Source organism: Perognathus longimembris, chromosome 18 (genome assembly GCF_023159225.1).
Source record: "Perognathus longimembris pacificus isolate PPM17 chromosome 18, ASM2315922v1, whole genome shotgun sequence".
NCBI lineage: Eukaryota > Metazoa > Chordata > Mammalia > Rodentia > Heteromyidae > Perognathus > Perognathus longimembris.
Genome location: NC_063178.1, coordinates 24,382,937 through 24,405,024, shown reverse-complemented (window position 1 = coordinate 24,405,024; position 22,088 = coordinate 24,382,937). Strand labels below are relative to the sequence as shown.

General features: G+C 41.3%; 1 protein-coding gene across 2 annotated transcripts in view; it reads right to left on the bottom strand.

Moving 5' to 3' along the window:
• The window catches only part of Prtfdc1 (phosphoribosyl transferase domain containing 1), a 77,540-nt gene extending 62,641 nt beyond the window's left edge, over window positions 1–14,899 (bottom strand). Inside the window, exons 1-2 of one of the 2 annotated variants that reach the window (XM_048367567.1) lie at window positions 14,752–14,899; window positions 6,739–6,845 (exon numbers count right to left, since the gene is read on the bottom strand). In XM_048367567.1, the coding sequence (XP_048223524.1) occupies window positions 6,739–6,845; window positions 14,752–14,799 (155 nt within the window). In that variant the 5' untranslated portion in view covers window positions 14,800–14,899. Of the gene's footprint in view, window positions 1–6,738; window positions 6,846–14,672 lie in introns of both variants that reach the window. The other variant, XM_048367566.1, reaches the window with a different exon arrangement.
• Between the last annotated feature and the right edge of the window lie 7,189 nt (window positions 14,900–22,088).

The following is a 22,088-nucleotide window of genomic DNA, read 5'->3' as shown; positions in this document are numbered from 1 at the left end:
CAGAACATCCATCTCAGCACTCTAGAAATCAACCAAAGGCATATGACACACTGAGAAGGATTTAATCATAGAAAAATGGATACTGAATAAAAATGGCATTTCTGCCTGGATGTGCCCAGCGTCCCCCCACCCCGCCCCCCTGGTTCTGTTGTTCAACAGCACTGCCAAGGAGAATTCTCCTGATTAGGCATCTGGTACGCTAACCTCAACATCTTAGAAGCCTAGCTCCATAACTATGAAGTTCACTCTCACTTGAACAACGAACTAGAGGACCAGCTGGGATTTGATAGAAAGCTTGGAGGGGTTAGAGAGTTATAGAGCAGAGGTCCACAATCACTTCTGCATATATCTCAAGATCACACCAAAGGCTATACGTGTGTAAAATAGAGATTAGAGCATGCCCAAGCTCTTCACACATCCTAGGATGTTGGAGATGGCATGCATGAACAGAGGAGAAATAAGAGATCAAGGAAAAATAAAAGCCAGCAAAGACCTGGGAAACATGGCATGGAAATCTGGACATGCTCGTAAGCCCACAAATACATCCACCAGCCAGAGAATGGAAGCTTTGCTGTCTCTAAAGTCTTCTAATCAAGCTCAGACTGAACACTAAGCTATTCGATCATGGGTATGAGCTCGAGTCAGTAAGGCTTAAACATGAAAATAGAAAACTTAGTCAACAGAGGCCATGTATTGTGGGGGAACAAATTCACAGGGTAGAAAAAAAAGAAGAAAGACAACAGTAGCAAGGAATAGAAAATAGTTATCAAAATGGAGATTTTAAATAATTACATCAATAATCAAATGCAACTGGTATAAGTTCATCAGTTAAAAGACTGTCGGGAGCTTAGTTAAGTGTTGCTTACACGAAACCTACTTCAAATGTAATGACACAGATCAATTAAAAGTAAAGGAACAGAGAATCACATGCCTTGCTGAAGATGCTAATAAAAAGTAAGCTGGAGAAGCAATATTAAGTTCAAGAAGAATAGTCTTTAGAGCAAGGGAAATTATCAGGGATAAAGGAAAGAAGAACAATAATAAAGAAGTTGGCTCCCAGAGTAAACATAAGATAGAGCCAGGCACTGCTAACTCACACCTGTGACCATCACTGCTCAGGAGGCTGAGATCTGAAGATCTGAGTTTGAAGCCAGCCTGGGCAGGAAAGCCCATGAGATTCTTATCTCCTATTAATTAACCAGCCAAAAGCCTGAAGTAGAGTTGTGACTCAAGTGGTAGAGCACCAGCCTTAAGTGAAATAGCTAAGGGACAGGCTCTGAGTTCAAGCCCCAGTACCAGGCATAAGAAAGAGAGACTCTCCCCTGCTCTTCAACATAGTACTAGAATTCCTAGCCAGAGCAATCAGGCAAGAAGAAAATATAAAGGGGATCCAAGTAGTTAAAGATGAAGTTAAACTTTCTCTCTTCGCAGATGACATGATCCTATACCTAAAGAATCCCATAGACTCTACCCCCAAGCTACTAGAGCTGATACAAAACTTTGGCAAAGTTACAGGATATAAAATAAACCTTCAAAAATCAACGGCCTTTCTCTATGCTAACGACCCGAAGACTGAGGCTGATATCAGGAAAGCAACTCCCTTTGCAGTAGCCCCCAAAAACATAAAATACCTAGGAATAACCTTAACCAAAGAAGTGAAAGACCGCTTTGAGGAGAACTTTAAAACCTTGAAAAACGAAATTACGTCAGAACTAAGGAAATGGAAAAACCTCCCATGCTCCTGGATTGGGAGGATTAATATAATCAAAATGGCAATATTACCAAAGGCTATCTACAAATTCAATGCAAAACCCATTAATATCCCAACACCATTTTTTGATGAAATAGAGGAAGCAATCCAGAAATTCATATGGAATAATAAAAGACCTAGAATAGCAAAAACAATCCTAAGCAGAAAGAACAGTGCTGGAGGAATTACAATACCCAACTTCAAGTTGTATTATAAAGCTATAGTAATAAAAAACAGCTTGGTATTGGCACCGGAACAGGCCTGAAGACCAATGGAACAGAATTGAAGACCCGGGATTGAACCCACAGAACTACGCCTAATTAATCTTTGATAAAGGGGCTAAAACAATAGTTTGGAAGAAAGATAGCCTCTTTAACAAATTGTGCTGGAAAAACTGGCTCAACACATGCAACAAACTAAAACTATATCCTTATATATCACCCTGCACCAAAATCAATTCCAAATGGATTAAAGACCTTGAAATCAAAACAGACACCCTGAAAACACTAAAGGAAGGAGTAGGAGAAACACTTGGGTTCCTTGGCGCAGGACAGAACTTCCTTAACAAAGACCCAGAAAGGCTACAAATCAAAGAAAGGTTGGACAAACTGCAGAGCTTCTGCACGGCAAAGGACATAGCTCGCAAGATAAACAGAAAGCCCACAGACTGGGAGAAGATCTTTACCAGCCATTCAACGGACAAAGGCCTCATATCTAAAATATATGCAGAACTAAAAAAATTACCTTCCTCCAAAACAAAACCGCAAAGAACCAATAGCCCGCTCATCAAGTGGGCTAAAGACTTACAAAGAGACTTCTCTGATGAGGAAATGAGAATGGCCAAGAGACATATGAAAAAGTGCTCTACATCACTGGCCATAAAAGAAATGCAAATCAAAACAACATTGAGATTCCATCTCACCCCAGTAAGAATGTCATATATCAAGAAAACTAACAATAACAGTTGTTGGAGGGGATGTGGCCAAAAAGGAACCCTACTTCATTGTTGGTGGGAATGTAAACTGGTTCAGCCACTCTGGCAAGCAGTATGGAGATTCCTCAGAAGGCTAAATGTAGAACTCCCCTATGACCCAGCAGCTCCACTTTTGGGTATCTATCCAAAAAACCACAAACAAAATCACAGTAATGCCACCAGCACAACAATGTTCATTGCAGCGCAATTTGTCATAGCGAGAATCTGGAACCAACCCAGATGCCCCTCATTAGACGAATGGATCAGGAAAATGTGGTACATATACAAAATAGAATTTTATGCCTCTATCAGAAAGAATGACATTGCCCCATTTGTAAGGAAATGGAAGGACTTGGAAAAAATTATACTAAGTGAAGTGAGCCAGACCCAAAGAAACATGGACTCTATGGCCTCCTTTATTGGGAATAATTAGCACAGGTTTAGGCAAGTCACAGCAAAGGATCACAAGAGCCCAATAGATATACCCTTATGATCACATAAGATGATGCTAAGTGAAATGAACTCCATTTTATGGAAATGATTGTTATATCACAGTTGTAACTAATTTCAACATCCCATGTGTATCTGTAGCTTCTACTATTGATGATGTTCTTGTATCACCTTTCTTGTGATTGTATCTACACTACAAAAGCAATACTTGCAAAACTGTTTGGTGAAAGTGAACTGAACACCTCATGGGGGGGGGGAAGGGAAAGGGGGAGCTAGGAGGGGGGGGTATGAGGGACAAGGTAACAAACAGTACAAGAAATGTATCCAATGCCTAATGTATGAAACTGTAACCTCTCTGTATATCAGTTTTATAATAAAAACTTTAAAAAAAATAAAAAAGAGAGAGAGAGAGAGGGAGGGAGGGAGGAAGAGAAGAGAAGAGAAGAGAAGAGAAGAGAAGAGAAGAGAAGCAAGGAAGAGAGAAATAAATGAAGAGGGAAAGTAAAACAAAGGAGGAAAGAGAGAAAGAGAAGCAGAAAAATGAAAAAGAAAGAAAGGAAAAGCAAGCAAGCAAGGGAGGAAGAAAGGAAAGAAATGTAACATAATGTATATGTGCCTTCAACAAAATATGTTAAGCCTGTTGTAACTGCCAGGAGAAATAGACAAATTCACAATTCATTTGAAGACTTCAACATTCCTCACCACTCACTGTCAAACCCAACAGTCAGACACTAACAAGGATAGCATCTACTGAGCAACACCAACAACAAACTAGGTCTAATCGACAAGCACATAATACTTCATCCAAAGACAGAAAACACATTCCACTCAACTTATGTCAATAGTAAAAAGGAAAAAACAAGTTACAATCCTGGAAAAAATATTTGCAAATTATACATATGACAAAGGAACTTGTATCTCAAATAAACATTTTAAAAACTCTTACAATTCAATAAGAAAACAACCAAGTTAAAAATTAGCAAAAGACTTGAACAAACATCTCTTCAAAAAGACATGAATAGCTAACAGGCAGCCCAATGATTCAGAAAATGTCAATTAAAACCACCATGACAAGTATATATCCACCAAAATGGATATAACCCAATGGGTATTCACGATATAAAATATGGACAAGTATATGAAAAAGCCTGTATTGATCATGGGGGTGTACAAGAAAGCAGATTACTTAAGAAATCATCTGTAATTTCTTAAACTGATTTGTATTCTATGAAACCTATTCAAGAAAAATAGAAAGCCAGATGCCAGTGGCTCATGCTTGTAATTCTAGATATTCAGAAGGTTGAGATCTGAGATTCACAGTTTAAAGTAAGCCCAGGCAGGAAAGTCTGTGAGACTCTTATTTACAATTAACCATATCAAAAAGCCAGGAGTGGCTTAACTGGTAGTGGTGCTAGCCTTGAGCCAAAAGCCTCAGGGAGAGCACCTAGGCTCTGAGTTCAAGCCCCAAGACTGGCAAAAAAAAGAAATAAGAAGCAAAGGAAAGAAGAGAAAAAAGAAAAGATATGTCCACATAAAAACTTACAGGTGAATGTTCATAAAAAGCCGTATTTGCAATAGTCAAAGTAAGAGATTCAAATGTCTGTCCTACCGGTGAGTCACTAACTAGCTACTCTATGATTTTATTTGAATGAGACATCCAGAAAAATAATTGTACAGGGTAAGAGGCAGAATAGCAATGGTCTGGTTCTGACACTGAGAACAGGATTGGCTGCAAACATTTTTTTTTTTTTTTTGCAGAATGGAAATGATGATGGAAATCATTGTTCAATCACACAGATTTATGAGAATTACTGAGTCATTTACCCATAAGAGGTGAATTTTGTAGTATATAAGGATGGCGTAATGTTTGTTTGAAAGGTGAGGCCTGGCATTCCTGGACTCCACCCCAGCCACTGATGGAAGATTTTTAGACATAAAGGTTAGAATTATGTGCTATTAACAAGTTTACAGGGCAATTCTCTACAGGAAAGAGGACTGCAGTCAATCTACCCTGGACTCAATTAAGTTTCAGGCCATCCTGTTAATGAACTGAAACCACAACATTCAAGTTAGAAAGAAGAATTTGTTTAAACTAAGAGCCTCTCAAAATGGGTGTTAAGGAAACTCTCTTGAGAGTCAAGAAGCAGTGAACACAAAGTCTCCCTGTGCACAAATAATGTTGGTTTAACTGTTCAACTCCGGCGTATTTCTTCCTCTTTCCTGTATCTGAAATAAGGTAATATCAGTTTTTAATCAACAATTGCTAGGTTTAAAAATTCAGAATCTCCTGTTCACTGAATCATGGAACTTCTCTTCCCCTCAGATGGTCAGATTTTCATTTCATAGAAAACCTACCTTAGGCCAGACCAAACCATGGCTTATTTTAATAATATTCTATAAATTGAAAGGACAAGCAATAGGCAAGTCATATACGATGGAAAATATTAGAATTTGAAGGAAAGCATGATGATTCTTTTTGCTTTGGGACAGTGACTCATAAAAAGATAATATTCTGGAGAACGAGTGCTCAGTATGTTTTGAACTTTCTTTTGCTTAGAAGACTTAGTCCATAAAGTTAAATTTTAACTCAAAAGACTATAAGAGATTTAAAAGAAAATAGAGATACAGCTTATGAAAAGGGTTGGCTTTGGCAACCCAGATTCTTGTTCTCTGTGGTCTTCCCCATGCCAAATTCTGGGACTGACAAATCTCTAGGACTGCAGAAAGTGTATTGTAAACACCAAGAAACTTGTTTTCCATATAAATGTGGAGGCTTCAGCATTTAACCTTTGTCTAGAATTTAGGAGTACATAAACAGTCTTGAATTACTGCAGTTTTGTTAAAGGGGCTGTTCTGATGCTTGTGGCTGGGCGGAAAGAGATGAACCTCTGAAAACCTAGAGTCAACTGAAGTGACATGGGATAGAGGGGCTTAAAACAGGACAGAAAATGTCTTTGGGAAAGCCAGTTGTCTAGCAAGAAACCAAAGAATGTCTGTGGACAGTCAACAGGCAGGAAAGAACTAGAAATAGCATGCTACAAATAATTCTTGGCAAATACTTTTAAACTATAAATGCTATTTTTCTCAAACCATTGCCCCTGGGCAGGAAATACAACCTTATACAGAGCAGCTAACCTGAGACCCAATACTTGACCCAGACAAATGAAAGTTAAAGGGATGTTGGAACCTTCAGGTGTGTCCTGTGAAGATAAAGGCCACCTCTGGCCTCTTCCTGGTTAATTTAGGAGTCTGTGAAAAGCATGTGAACAAAAGTTTTGGGGTGAAAAGCAATGCTTTCCTGGCCCCAATCTCTATTTGCATAGGATATCATTATTTTGAAGCTATTACTTTCAAATAGTTTATTTATGTAAGCTGAGTAAATATCCAGGTATACAATCCACTTAAAGAATGGATTCACGGCACACTACATTTGCTGACCTATAAAAGTGCTTCCTACAACAAATAAAAGGAGGTTGAGCAGAAGGTTCTCAGTATATTATAAGATTTCCATAAGGGAGGGTCAGGCCAGTTCAGGACCAAGACAAATACAGGAAATTACACTCACCTGTCCACAATGATGCCATGAGGTATGAGCACAGAGTCCAAATCTCCATAATAGTGCTGTGGGTATGTGAATAAATTCAAGTCATATCCTGGCCAGTTGTCCAGAATCTGTAAATCAGAGTATTTCTGTGAATGATATTTTCCATTGGAAATTCATTTTTATTTATTTTTCATTAAAAAAAAATAGTCTCATGGACTTTCCTCCTACAGCTGTCTTCAAATCTCAATTCTCAGATTGCAGCCTCTTGAGTAGCTAGGATTATGGGTATGAGCCAACAGCACCCAGCTTGGAAATTTATTTTAAAAGTGTATTAATAACTGAAGTATATCATTTAAAATACATTAATGCTAGCTACAAAGAATATTTCTAAATATGAGCTAAATGTTGCGTTGAATCATATTCTCTCAACCTATGAAAAACTGTAGGGCAAAGGTTTACCAGGACCTGATAAAAGGTAGTGTTAGGGTTATAGGTGTGACTCAAGTGGTAGAGCAGCCTGAAGTTCAAATCCCAGTACCACTAAAGGAAAAAGAAAAGGCTTAGTGTGAATATGAACAGAGTGCTCCAATCTTAAGTACTGGTATCATATAATAAAAATACAAGCTCGATGTCTTATAGCTGGTCTAGTAGTGTTATTTATGATAGTAGTAAGTGTAAGGGCTGAGGTATAGCTCAATGATAAAGCACTTGTCTATAATGTGTGAAGCTCTACATTAAAGCACTATATAAAATATATATGTATAAATAACTATAAAAAGTATATGTGTAAGACCGGTAACATTTATAACCCTATAATATATACAATGCCATTCTAATACTTTCTTATATCGCTGTACATACTATTACATTTATTTTTTATTTTTTAAGTTTAATTTTATTGGTAAGGTAATGTACCGAGGGGTTACAGTTACATATGTAAGTTAGTGAGTTTATTTTTTGTGAAACTTATTACCTATACTATTACGTTTCTATTCATAGTAAGCAATTCATCTGCCTGGGAAAGATGGCCTATGAAAAGTGCATGTCTCCTGGCATTATAGAAGACTTTAAAAGGATGTACTAGTCTTATTAACTATAAAGCAGTCTTATTAGGAAAGTGATATGAGTAGACAGATGGCAAGTCGTTTTTCTCTTGCTTCAGACCCAATGTGCAAGTTTCGTAGTTGGAATAATAATAAGATGAAGGGAGAAAATTTGCCTCATAGAAAAAATGCAAATGAGCCAAATGTTCAGGAGGCAGAAGTAGGAGGATCATCCTCTAAGATGGATCCAGCAAAAGCACGAGACTCTATCTGAAAAACACACTAAAAGCAAAAGGATGGATGACATGACACAAGTGTTAGAGTGTTTCATTAGCAAGTGTGAAGCCCTGAGTTCAATTTCTGGTGAAACACACACACACACACACACACACACACACACACACACACACACACAAATATAAAAGGCTGAAACCATTCTGGAGCTATATTCCAGCTTTCTGGTCTTCCATCACTCCTGCACACTTTCACAAAACTCCTCTGTCCAGTTTTAAGAAACTGAGGCTCTTAATGCAGAACCAGGCTAATTTTTCAGCCTTTCTCCCTGACCCCAGATTGATTTCTAATCAAGTCACCAAACTTTGCAGTTAAGTTTCATTCATCTGTCCCTCTTATGCCCCATACCCTTTCCCTTTCTTCTCTCTTTAGCTCAGATCCAAGCTCTTCTTCCTAGGAACCTTAGATCAGGTTTCAGTTGTTTTTTCCTGGAGGCCTTGCTATCTGTTCCCACTCTCTAACTTCTCTCCAGCTCCTGGCATCCTTTCCAGCTCTGTTCTCGCAAACACTCCAACACAGTCTCCTTGAGACACTCCAGCTTTTCCACTCTCGTTCTCACTCTGTCGTTCCTGTTGCTATGATTCAGAGCTCACTGGAACTCCATTGAGTGCTGGCCAATTCCCCTGCTTTCCACCCTCGTCTACACACAGGACCACACACACAGCTCTTCCTTGACCAGGTTTTAGAAGGGAGGATCAAAGTCTAACCCATACACACTTGCATCCTCATTCTGAGTTCTGGAAAGCTAGACAAAGCAAATCCATGTGATTTCTGTTCAAATGTGTCCCTTCCCTATCATAGGAAAGGAAAATTCATTCTTCTAGCCAAAATCTTGATGCAATCATTCATTCCTTTTTTTCAACCACTTCATGTAACTTCATCCTTCTTCAATTCTATCCAAATTAAGCAGGACTACCTCTCCAGATCTGTACTGTTATCTCCCCATACCCATCATGGTCTGTACCACCATCACTTCTCTCTAGACTATTGCAGAATATTGCAGAAGTTGTTCAACCTGTCCCCTGATTCCACATTTGTTTTTTCTTTTTTGCCAGTCTTGGGGTTTGAACTCAGGGCCTGAGCACTGTCCCTGGCTTCTTTTTGCTCAAGGCTAGCACTCTACCACTTGAGCCACAGCACCACTTCTGGCCGTTTTCTATATATGTGGTGCTGAGGAATCGAACCCAGGGCTTCATGTATATGAGGCAAGCACTCTTGCCTCTAGGCCATATTCCCAGCCCCCTGATTCCACATTTGCATGGTAGTTGGGGCACTCTTGGAAAAATGCACATCATATCATGGCAACTCAACTCTAGGTAAAATCCAGAGTCCTCATTATGATCTACCATTGTTCTCTTCTCTGATGCATCTCCAGGATAGTGTGTGTATACATGCACATGCATGTGTGTGTTTTTTCTGTCTTGTCTCCCCAGGATATTAGATCCTTCTGGAAGAGACTTTATTCTTTATTCTTGACTCTCCACTGCCCACAACATTGACCTAAAATACATCCACAGCAGTGATCAAAAATGTCCCATGAATGAATGAATGAATGAATGATAGTCTCTACTTCACAGACTACCAAGTATAGAACCTCAAGCCCCAGCTTTGTTGTTGCCCTGTGACAAAAACAAAAACAAAAAAACCTACCACTGTTCAAGACTCTGGGGAGTCATAGGTACCATGTCCATTGGCAGACCAGCAGCAAAGTATAGGGCATCTAAATATTCAAAAAATAGCACATTTTCTCTGCTTCTTCTAGCAAACTGATTGCTAGGAGTTGAACTTGGGAGCAACCCTGGCTTTCTCTCTGAGAATTCCTTGAGCTCGCTGCAACGTCTTAACAGCACCATGGCTGGCAGAGCCTATGGGGACAGCTGCACCTGAAAGGCCACCAGCCACCAGGAGAGCCTCTGGCAGGCCACAGTGAAGTCCGTCCAAGAGCTCTGACGAGCACTGGGCCCCAGCGTGTGGTGGTGGTAGTGGTGGCGAGGGAGATCACGGAGTACTTTGCGGCTCCCCTTCTGGACCACAGGCCCTGCTCACCTCCTAGAGCCCTTCCACTAGTGGCACCGTGGCCTTCTGAATTCATTCCTCCCACGGAAATCCGCTACTGCCTTTGTTCCCATTGAGTCCCAAAGACTCCAAGTTCAAGAATGTGGCTCTGGGGCTGGGGATATAGCCTAGTGGCAAGAGTGCCTGCCTCGGATACACGAGGCCCTAGGTTCGATTCCCCAGCACCACATATACAGAAAACGGCCAGAAGCGGCGCTGTGGCTCAAGTGGCAGAGTGCTAGCCTTGAGCGGGAAGAAGCCAGGGACAGTGCTCAGGCCCTGAGTCCAAGGCCCAGGACTGGCCAAAAAAATAATAATAATAATAATAATGTGGCTCTGATTCTTGTTAACAAGAGGTTAGAGAAATTACTTACCTTCTCTGAGACCCGGTTTAATTCTGTCTTACTTAAAGGGCAGGTAGGAGAAAGCAATAGGACAGGGAATATACTTAGAATTCCAAGTGTATTAATTAGCATAAAGTAAATGCTTAACAAATGATGCCAAAAAAATTGAAAAAGACAAGGAGGCCAAAATTAGCTGTCAATGGTCCACAGCAGCACAGACTCAAATAGCTGACACACTTGAGGCAGTTTGTTAGCCATAGGACCTCAGGTGCACTAATGCCTCTCCGTCTCAATGTGTTCCTCTGTAGAACGGAGCTAGGGGCTTGCCTCCGGTGGCCACCGTGAGGACTAGGTCAGATGGATAATAAATATAAGACAATATAATACAAGTGCCTCTTCTGGTGTTAGCCATTCAGATATATTAAAACTTCAGTCATGTAAGTTAAATAAATGAGCTTATAAATTATATTCTAATTCATTTAAGGAAAGATCTCAAAGCTTGCCAAGGTCTTACTATACCTAACTGTAAATTTAAAAGTGGAAGAAATATATTTATCTGAAACTATTCTGTGATCCCAGCTGGCCATTACTTCTAATTAATCTGAAATGGTATTTTCATCATGGAGGCAAAAGACAATTAGAGGTGAAGCGCTCCTGCTTTATGCTTTGCTCTCTGTAATGGTGCATAAAAATCCTGTTGTAAATAAGTTTACACCTAGAGGAATGACCATTTCTCTGAACCTTAGGTTACAATGTTTCTCTGTTTTGTTGGTTGTTTTTTTCATCACAAGAAATCTTTAAATAGTTTCAGTATCCCAGATAATATGGTCTAAGTTTATGCGGCACAATGCTTTCTCTGTTCAAAGAGGCAAAACATCACCATGTCAGCGAAGTGGAATAGTAGCTGTCACTTTATACAACATTCAAATCTCAGAACCAACTCATGTTCTTTTATTCTCTTTTGAAGGTACATGGAGAATCTTTTTTCTAAGTCATTATACAACACACACACACACACACACACACACACACTCATTTGCTTAGACAAGTTCTTGTAGTGTTTCCCTCGGGGAGAAACAGTTTGAAAACACTATATAGTATTTGAGCTTTATACAAATGGCTTCCCTTGGCCCTCCTCAGCCCTGCAGAGCAATGTCACTGTTTTTCAGGCTCATGTTTATCCCTCCATCATCAAAGAAAAAGGGCATCTCCTCTTCCACCACTGATTCAAAGCAACCTTTTAAAATGACTGAGACAAGCAGAGTTAAAGGCCGGGCCCTAGGTTCTACTACATGAGAATAAAGGATGCTTAACCAACACCTCGTGTTATATATGCCTTCTTCTTTGGTGGATTCTGCGATCAGAAGGTAAAAGTCATTAGGACCAAGTTGTTTAGAGGGAACTTACCCTAATTATTCCCCACATCCAATTCTGTCACTCGGTTCCCATGGGAGTGAATATGGGCATGGGGTAAGAAGAGAGTCAACCATAACAGAAACCACACTCATTTTCTCTTCTTATTCCAACCAAATGTAAGCCCTATCCTCTGGCTCTTCTAATCAAACCAAACAGAGAAACAAAAATAGTAACCTGCCTCCAAAAAAATCTAGGAGGGGAAAAGTAATTTTTGTCTCTCCTTGAGAAATAATGAAGGGGTGCCAACCAGAACGCTGATGATCTTCCCAACTGCTGATCAAATGAGAACCAACTCGGTGAGAAATTTCTGAACTTAGGGTCCACATCTCTCATTTGACAATTAGTATATGCTTCTATTCATTGTTAATCCACCAATGCTCTACCTACCCCATTCAATGGAAAGCTGGTGAGAGCCATTTTAAACCTTAATATCCCCTTCTCTTAGACACATTAGACCTTTTCTGCCATTGGCTACATATATGACTAGTATATTTATGCAACCATGTGATTTACACATTCTCTTGGTCCCTCAGCATTTGTGAGGATGGCGAGCATAGTACACGTTCAATAAATACTGGCTATTACTTGCTCTCCATCCACCCACATTTTTATAAGCGCTACAACTTCCTCTTGAGTTTTTATTTGTTTTTTGTTGCCAGTCCTGGGGCATGGACTCTGGGCCTGAGCACTGTCCCTGGCTTCTTTTTGCTCAAGGCTAGCACTCTACCTCTTGAACCACAGCGCCACTTCCAGCTTTTTTCTATATAGTGGTGCTGAGGAATCGAACCCAGGGCTTCATGTATACAAGGTGAGCACTTTACCACTAGGCCATATTCCCAGCCCCCCTTGATTTTTTACATCCCTTCCTACAGGGCTGTCTACATTTCCAGAACCCTTCTCTTCTCCAACTCTCCTTCCTTCCCCTTTCCTATGTCATGAATTTCCTTCCATTAGCACCTTGGATACTCACTACACCTAGACTTGCCTGTTTATGAAGTTAATCCAATGATCACAAGTCTTACTGGAGAAAAGTGGCATAAATGAGAGACTCTTTCCATCATACATTGGTTATTCCAGTGTTGGTGGGCTCTCATGCAATGAGGCAATTATTCCTCATGCCCTGCGCCCTACATGAGCTGGTAACTTCTCTCCTCCCACCCCTCTCACTGCCCCCTGCCCCCTTCATGAAGTTACCTCACTTTTAACAGGGCTTCTGATGATACTGACATGGCTGATCTCTTTTCACTGGTCTCTCCTTTGCTTTTCTAGACATTAACAATCTTCCTATCTTATTAACGCATCTTTGCTTCCCTCATTCTTTTTAGTATCTAGCACTAGAAGGTAACACTATATCTTTAATATTTTGTCAATAGAGAAAAGATACTCACAAGGAATGGCTTTGCATTTGCTAATACAGTGGCCAGTCCTGAGACTTTCTTTCTGCAGCAGTGACAGTCTTGATGACAGTGTCTAGCCTCTTCCCACAATTCTGTTGTCTGGGCACCTGTCTACTGCTTGCACTCTTCTTTCTTGAATCCTTTATCACACACACACACGCACGCACCAGTCTGCCTGTTACATTGGAGGCTTCCCAGGCATTTATCCTTATCATTTTTTCCATTTTTACCAGAACCTCCTTCATTGCCAAAGTTTCAATATTACTCATTTTCCTGACAACTTCCACATTTATCCTATTTCTCTCCTGAATTCCATACATGAACTTCGAATTGTCTATGGTGCACCTGGCCTGTGAGCCTTAAAAACCAGTGCTTTGGAGTGCTCCCAATGACTTTTTCTGTACCCTCCAGGTCTCCTCCAGGTCTTGGCTCTAGTCACCAAAAAGAAGCCATCCTGATCACCAGAGTCCTCTTACTCGCTTCCCTGGCACACATCATTCCCTGAAATTATCTTACTGATTTGCCTTTCCACTGTCTTCCCCTGTCTCTCCTCCAGAAGACAAGTTCCACCACGACAGGGGGGCGGGGCCGCATGCGCAGACAGACATGTGTGGGATGAATAACTAAATGCGCTCTTTCAAGAAGGAAAGGTCCTGCTGTTGAATTAAAAATCAAGTCACACATTTCAACCCGAATAGTTCCGTTTGAATGTGAGGGTGCCTTCCCCAACCTACGCCTTCTAATTCAGTCCATTCATTTTTTCACACACAGATTATCTGTGAATTACACATAGAGCTGTGGAAAGAGAAGCCTAATGGCAAGTGAGCTCCCCCCCCCCCCCCAACCCTCTCCACCTCTTGGTGGGATGGATGCCTGACACACGCGGATTACCAAGATCTTACTGGGGTCCGGGGACGCTGAGAGATGGGTATCCTCTGATTGCCACCCCAGGGATTTCCAGGGTTCAAGAGCCCCGGGTTTGTCCCATCCCCACGTCCCACCCATCCTGGCACACGTGGGTATCCCGCACACATCCTCTCCAATCCATCTCCCGTTTTAGAGGAGGCTCAGGACAGTTTGGCTGGTCCCAGCGCTGGGCAGGGAGCCCTGGGCCTAGGCTCCAAGGCTTCTAAACTCCAGTGCATCCATTCGCCCGGCCTTAAGGCCTAGCTGCCCTCAAGAATGCTCAGGATCCTTTCGGTAAACAGAACTTGAAGCCCGCCCTGGAGGAATCAGGAAGCAGCACGAATAGGAGGGCAGACGGAGGAGCCTGCGGGTGGGATCCGATCCCGGGTGGCGTGGGGTGGGTGGGGTGCGGGGGGGTGGGGTGGCGCGGGCTGGAGGATAGCGGCGACCCTTGCCAGCTCGGAGAACAAAGCAACTGGTCAGCTCTCACCCGAACGCACGTCAGGCCGGGCTTCCAGCAGGAGGAGGGTGGGGAGGGGAGCGCGCGGCCGGGCCCCGGGACGGGCAGCTCGCATTTACCACGACGCCTCGCCCGCACTCTGGCGCCTCGTCGCCGCTCCGGGCCATGGCTCTCCCGGGGAAGGAACGCGGGGAGCGAAGTCGCGGCGCGGGGGGAAGGCTGCGGTGGGGGATGGGCCGTGGGAAACGCCGGCCGGGCCGCCCCGCCCCGCCCCCCGGGCCCGCGGGCGGGAACGCCGCGCCGCGCCCCGCTCCGGCCCGCGGCCCCGCCCCTCCGGACACCCGGGGCGCCGGGCGCCGGGCGCGGGGGGCAGCTGCGGGGGCCGCGCGCTCCACCGCGCCCTCCCCAGGAAGAGCCGTCGCTCTCCGTGCCCGGATCCCGGCCTGGACAATTTTGATTGATTGATTGATTGATTGATTTAACCCTGGGTCATATCCAAAGTGAGGTTCGTAAGGCTCCCCCCGCCCCCCCCCGCCTTTGCACAAGTAAGGTCAGATGTTGTTCTCCACCGATTAGAAATCCTTGCTTTACGCATCCGTTGCTTAAATCCAGCTTCCAGTCTCAGTTGACACCTGACCCGAGCCTTTGCCTTTTTATCCGTACTTGTTGCCCTGGCGCCTGACATCCTTCCAGAGGCGCCCACAGCTGGCATTGACATCTTGATTCCGGCCCTCTCTTAAAATCCTGATCTGAGGAAGGAGCTCAGTGGTAGAACACCTGCCTAGTCCGGGCAAAGCCCTAGGTTCCATCCCTAGCATTGGAAAAAAAAAAAAAAAGTCAATTCTCTGCTGATTCTCAGCTGAAATCCAGTGCTAAAGTTTTGTCTTAAGTCTTCAGATCCTGGCACTCCAGCAAGAGGAATGCTGATCGGGCCTGGGGAGGGGGGAAATAGTTATCAATCCCTTCATGCCGTCCTAGGATTGAAAAATATTAGTCACCCAGAGGTGGCAGCTAGGCCAGCTTTGGCTGTTGGTGCCTCTTCTAAAGGTCAGCACAGTTGGAAGAAGAGGGTACTGGGGTACTTGACATGGACCCCAGTGCTTGCTGACTGGTTCAAGAACGGGTGATATTGTTCAATGCACAGACCAACAGCGTCTCACAGTCATTGCTTATTTTTTGAGCCTTAAAAAAAATAGTTTGCCCATTTTCATAAACAAAGACCAGGCCCAGGAAATAGTCACCATAGTTAACTAAAACTTCCGGGAAATAAAAAGTGCTCTCATAGGGATAGAAAAACAGGGCGTAAGATATCACAAGAAATGTACACACTGCCCTACTATGTAACTGTACCCTTTTTGCACAACACCTTATCAAAAAATTTCTGTTCAATTAATAAATAAATTAAATTTTTAAAAAAGTGCTCTCATAATGGTAACAGTCATAGTTGAGAGTTAATGGGACTGTGTCAAGGAGCTGGCCCGCCACTTTGCACACCACAGTTAGGGTGCAGAAGGTCTGCACTGCTCAGGGGCCCCCGGAGCTTGTGCTGTGGCTGCTTCTCCAGCTGTACTCTAGGATACGTTAAAGGTCCAACTGCCTCAACGTCAGACCTGTGTGGGTGCTTGGGCCAGATAGGGCAACGTATGAGAGGGCGGGTACAGCTCATGATAGGCACATGTTTTCCACGCTCAGGGCCTTGAGTCCAATTACACACACACACACACACACACACACACACACATACACTTTTACTGTAGTATTGCTACTTTAGGAATAAAAAAAACGCAGCATATCTGGCTTCAACTGAGCTACTGCTGAAGGTACAAGGATAATGGTAAATCGATTTTTCCTATCTTGGAAACACCATCAGTTTACACATAAAACCCAGTAGGCATGCTATGAAAAACCTATCTTGCTTGAAAAACGACAGGACCTTCGAGAACAGCCAATGTAGACCTTTAGAGGACATCCTAGACAAAGAGTTTCTGGAAACGGAATTGATGTTATTTACCATTTCCTGTATGATAATATTTTGGGTTATTTGATTCTACTTCAATACTTGGAACAGCAACAATGAAGTATGAGATGTGATATCACAATTAGCATTTGTAAAGACCAGCACTGAAGAATAATAACTCAGCTGTCTGGACTTTATAGATTTTTTTTCTTTTTTGATGGGATTGCAGTTTAAACTCTGGGCTTTGGCACTTGCTAGGCCTGCACTCTACCGCTAAGCCACATTCCCATCCTGAACATGTTAAAATCTCAGATATATGTTACATATCCCATACATTAACTTTGGATTAGGCTTCTAATTTTTCTGGTAACAATCCATATAACTTTAATCAATGAATCTAAGCCAGCAAAAACAATATAAAAATGCTTCAATTTTCTCATTTGTAAAAGGGGACAAACCTTTTCTTCTGTTTTATATATGACAAAGAGATTAACACAAGAAAACCTAAAAGAAAATCCTTTGTTAATGCTTTAAAACCATAAGCTTATTAACCAGAGATGCCGTGAAAATGCATAGTCAGATGTTGATGAAATAATCCCAGTAACAGGGAATTGCTTTTTTAAATTAATATAGGATGGCCAGTGAGGAACATTTAACAGTCTAAGGACAAATGAGACTGATAAAAGAATGGATACAAACACTAAGAAAATGATTAAAGCAATTGAATTTTATATTAAAGCATAAGAATCACACTGCCCAGGTTCTAATAACTCTTTGGGAGAATAAAGCTAAGCATATTTACAAAGTTAATAACTAGGGAATATACCTGCATTTTCTGGCATTCTCTTTATAACTTTTTTTGGGGGGGTGCCAATACTGAGACTTGAACTCAGAGCCAGGGCACTGTCCCTGAACATTTTGGCTTAAGGCTCATGCTCTACTAATTGAAACACAGCTCCACTTCCAGCCTTTTGCTGGTTAATTAGTGATGAGAGTCTCAGACTTTCCTGCTCAGACTGACTTTGAAAACTGAACCATGATCCTCAGATCTCAGCCTTTTGAGTAGCTAGGATTACAGGCATGACCACTGGGTTGCTAGGATTACAGGCATGTGCCACTAGGTAGCTGGGATTATAGGCATGAACCACCGGCACCTACCCTCTTTACCACTTTTGGTTATAAATTTTCTGTATTTTATATTCTGAAAATATGTTGGGCCAGTACCATGGTGAAAACACAAATATTTAGAGTGAGCTGAAGTCTCCTCCAGGCTGGAGACTTCTTTTGGAACTGTATACTAATCTTTTGACATTTTGGTGATACTTTGGCTTTTTCAATAAAAATCTCTGTTATGGAAGGAGTAATTCAATCTACCTACCTCATTGTTTCTAGCTAGTTACTCCAAGACACCAGAATGGAAATTCAGAGGGACATTTAATTTCTTTTGAATCCTAAAACATGAAAATGAATAATAAAAAAGCAACTTTCAGCCTGGGAATTGTGTTGAAATACATAAACATCTGAAACTTAGTGACTCAGATTGTCAGTCAGAGAGTTACTGGTTAGAATCTGGATAAAATCCACCATGGAGGAAGGCCAGTGACAGTGACGATGATATTTTGCTTTTCTGTAGTGCAGCACAAAATGCTTTGAAAACGTGAAAAGTACAAACATAAAAGTGGTGAGAGTATTTTCCTCCAAATATTCAAATTAAGTAAGAATTTTGCTACAGTTAAGCATTTTTCCTCCCTCCAGGATAGTTGCAAATAATTGTAACAAAAAGCAACTTAAGCAAAAGCCTCCTTGGTCCTCCTTAGTATTCAATTTGCATAGTAACTTGTCTTTCCTGGCCTCTTGTTTGAAGCAGATTGGACCCAATGTGTAGCCTTTGAGTAAAGAAAATAATGGCTCCCCAGTTGTTCTTACAAATAAAGCCAGGAGCTGTGCTCAGAATCAGGGTTTGCATTATTACACTTTCATTACTAATTGACCTTCCATGGAAGAGCCATAAGGATAGCTAGAAGCCTATAATGTCAGATGTGAACAATACCATCAACAGAAAGTGCTGGGCAGCTTCATAATATCCTCCCACTATCTCCCCATCTGACCGGAACAGGAATTGGATAGCTTTAGAGGAAAAGAATAATGTGTCCATGTGTTCTTCCAGATCCCAGAGTCCTAGCAACCATCCTCAACTCTCTTGGCCACTGTAAAGCAGTCACTGAAAGGACACAGCTGCAAGAACCAAGGACTAAACACTAAATAAATCTACAGAGCTGGAAGAAGAAGTTCTATACATGACCCTAGCCTAGTCCTGAGAGGCTAGCAATGAACAGCATCTCAAGATGCTGTGGCAGTTTATGGGAAGTTAATTAGTGCCTCAGTGAGGGCTATGTTTCCAATGGAAAGATGTTCACTTCAAAACACAAACTAAAACAAAACAAAACCTCCCAACCACACAGAAAACAAGAAAGCTTCATTATGTAGACACCAACCTTGACTGGTATTGTGAGAAAATGGACTTCGCAGAATGGGAATTAGCTCTATATAGACACAGCTTCAGGTGGGTTTGACACATATTATCCACTGCTCCCAGTAGCTCAGGTTTGGGATTGGGTTTAGAGTTGTGGTGGAGGAGTTTGGGAAAGAGGTTGGGGAGAGGTGGCTTGAGAGCAGAAGAGACTGGAGGGAAAAATCAGAGACTGAACATTGATCTACCTAGAACAACACTTCTCAGAGTGTATTTTGCTAGATTTGCCTTTACATTTGAACGAAATGTTGCTGTGATTAATTGGGCTTGACAAAGAAGGGTAAATTTAATAGACTCTGTTATAAGATTTCTAGAAGCCTTATTATGCCAACAAGACTTCAAAATAAAAATGTTTTACAAACTTTTTTGACCATGGAAACATTTTTAGCAGGTATGTATGTATGTATGTATGTATGTATGTATGTATGTATATGTTTGTATGTATGTATGCATGCACTGTGTTGTTCCTAGGGCTTGAACTTGGCCTGGGATCTGTCTTTGACTCTTTTGCTCAAGATTAGTGCTCTACCACTTGAGTCACAGCTCCACTTCCAGCTTTTGGTGACTTTCCTGCCCAGGCTGGCCTTGAACCCCAATCTTCAAATCTCAGCCTCTTGAGCAGCTAGAGTTATAGGCATGAATCACCAACACCTCACTTAGCAGGTAACGTAAGTGGTTATGTAACTTAAATGGACATGCAATTGGTCATTTGCAGCCTCTGACAAACACTGACTTGATGGTTTGTGCAGTCCTTTGAGGAGACTTGAATCTTTGCATTTGTCATAGGTGATAAAGAGCTTATTTTCACCTACTTGCACCCCATTCTGTCTTCAGCTGTCTCGCTGTCCCCTTGAACAAACAACCGCAGCTTTCTGTGGAACAAGACAAATAGAAGCCAATGAGGGGCAGTTTCCTTTCTCTGTCCCAATGGCAGTGGCAGTCCAGTGACATGTAGAATAATCTGGTGAATGAACCAGGAAGCACAGCTGGAGTGTAGTTTAACAAGTCATACAAAAAGACTGGCATGCTAGGTTTCTGACTCTTTCCATACTGCTGTATGTGACATCCAGGCCAACGCTATCCCTGGCAGCAACCACAGTGAGAATCCTGTGGTTTGCAAGGGGAAACTCCTTTGTGTTTCTCTGAACTCCACCACTCCTTAATCGGTACCTGTGGGATTTGTGGTATGCCTGCCTCAACTGACAGAGGGTCAAATTTGCTAAGTTTTACCCATTCTGTTACAAGTATAAAAATAAAAAAGAATTGAGCTGGGCACCCCAATCCTAGCTACAGAAGAGGCTGAGATAGGATGATCACAATTCAAAGCCAGCTTGGGAAGGAAGGTCTGAGAGACTCCTTTTTGGGGGTAGGGGTGTAACTGAATGTTTATTATATATATATATATATATATATATATATATATATGAACATGAACAAAATACATAGAATTGAAACATTCCATGTACATTTGGCTCTAGGAAAACACTGGTGTTATGTTAAAAATCAGAGACTAAATGGTTTGAAAATAAAGGTTATAACATTTTTAAATACTTTGTGGTAGATACAATTTTGGAATTTTTAAAATTAACCAATCAGAATTGCCACCTGGTTCTCAACAGCTAACCTTTTGCCACCTGTACATGTACACTGAAGTTCTACATTCACCCTGTAGGAAGATTAGAAATGTGATACATTTTTGCCAAAAAATAATAAGGGAGAGGGACCAGCAATACAACTGATCCATGTTCTTTGGGAAACAAAAATTTCAGCTGGGCACAGGTGGTTCACAACTGTGATCCTAGCTACTCAGGAGGCTGAGATCTGAGGATCTTGGTTCAAAGCCAGCTGGGGCAGAAAAATCTCCACGAGACTCTTACCTCCACTTAACCACTCAAAAACTGGAAGTGGCACTGTGGCTCAAACTGGTAGAGTGCTAGCTTGGAGCACAAAGAGCTCAGGACAGTGTCCAGGACCTGAGTTCAAGCCCCCATGACTGACCAAAAAAAACAACAACAACCCTAAGTTTACATGTGAAAAGGTGATGAATACCAATCTTTCATTAAGTGACTAGATTAGGAGATGAAAATGGGGTACAATATCAGGACAAGAATACTTATTCTTTAAAGCTTAGAGATACTCATCCTCAAATAAAATAGGAAGAGATTCAACAGTTTATCTGCAATTAACTACTAAAAATCCAGAAGTGGAGCTGTGGCTCAAGTGGTAGAGTACTAGCCTTGAATGAAAAACTTAGGGACAGCATCCAGGCCTGAGTTCAAGCCTCAGTACACACACAGACACACAGACACACACACACTCTTTGTCTTACACACACACACAATTAAAAATTAAAGCTTTTTATGTATTTATACTAGTATGTGAAAATTGATCTTAAGTTTGAAAATATAGAAAAATAGAAGTAAAATATAAAATTATTTAAAACGTATTGATATGTTCTTCCAGCTTTGTGATTCTGGAACGTTTATCCTATATGCTGTGAATAAGTTTTAGACTTAATCAATGAGTTGAGACCTATCTCTGCATCACACTCCAAATATAACAAACACGTAACACAAATGTTTTCTCATGTTATAATAAATTATAAACATTATTTGAAGTAGGAACACCACTTACTTAATCATTTCCAGGATATTGATATTACTCACAAATTTTAGTTTTATAAAGCTATATAAATGAATGCTTGTAATAAACCATTTATATGCATTTTAACTAATTTTGTCAGGAAAGTCCTCTAGAAATGGAATTTCTAAGTTAGAGGTTATAAATATTTTAATGCTCTACTTAAATTTTGCTAAATTTAGTTTACATTTTGGTGTACTCAATGAAAAAATGTAGTAAATCTTGTAGATTTTTATGATGAATGAAGAATGAATTATATATTATTGTTCAAACACTTTGAGTTTTAAAGGAAAAGAATATTAGCTAACATATGTAAAAGCTTAGCAATT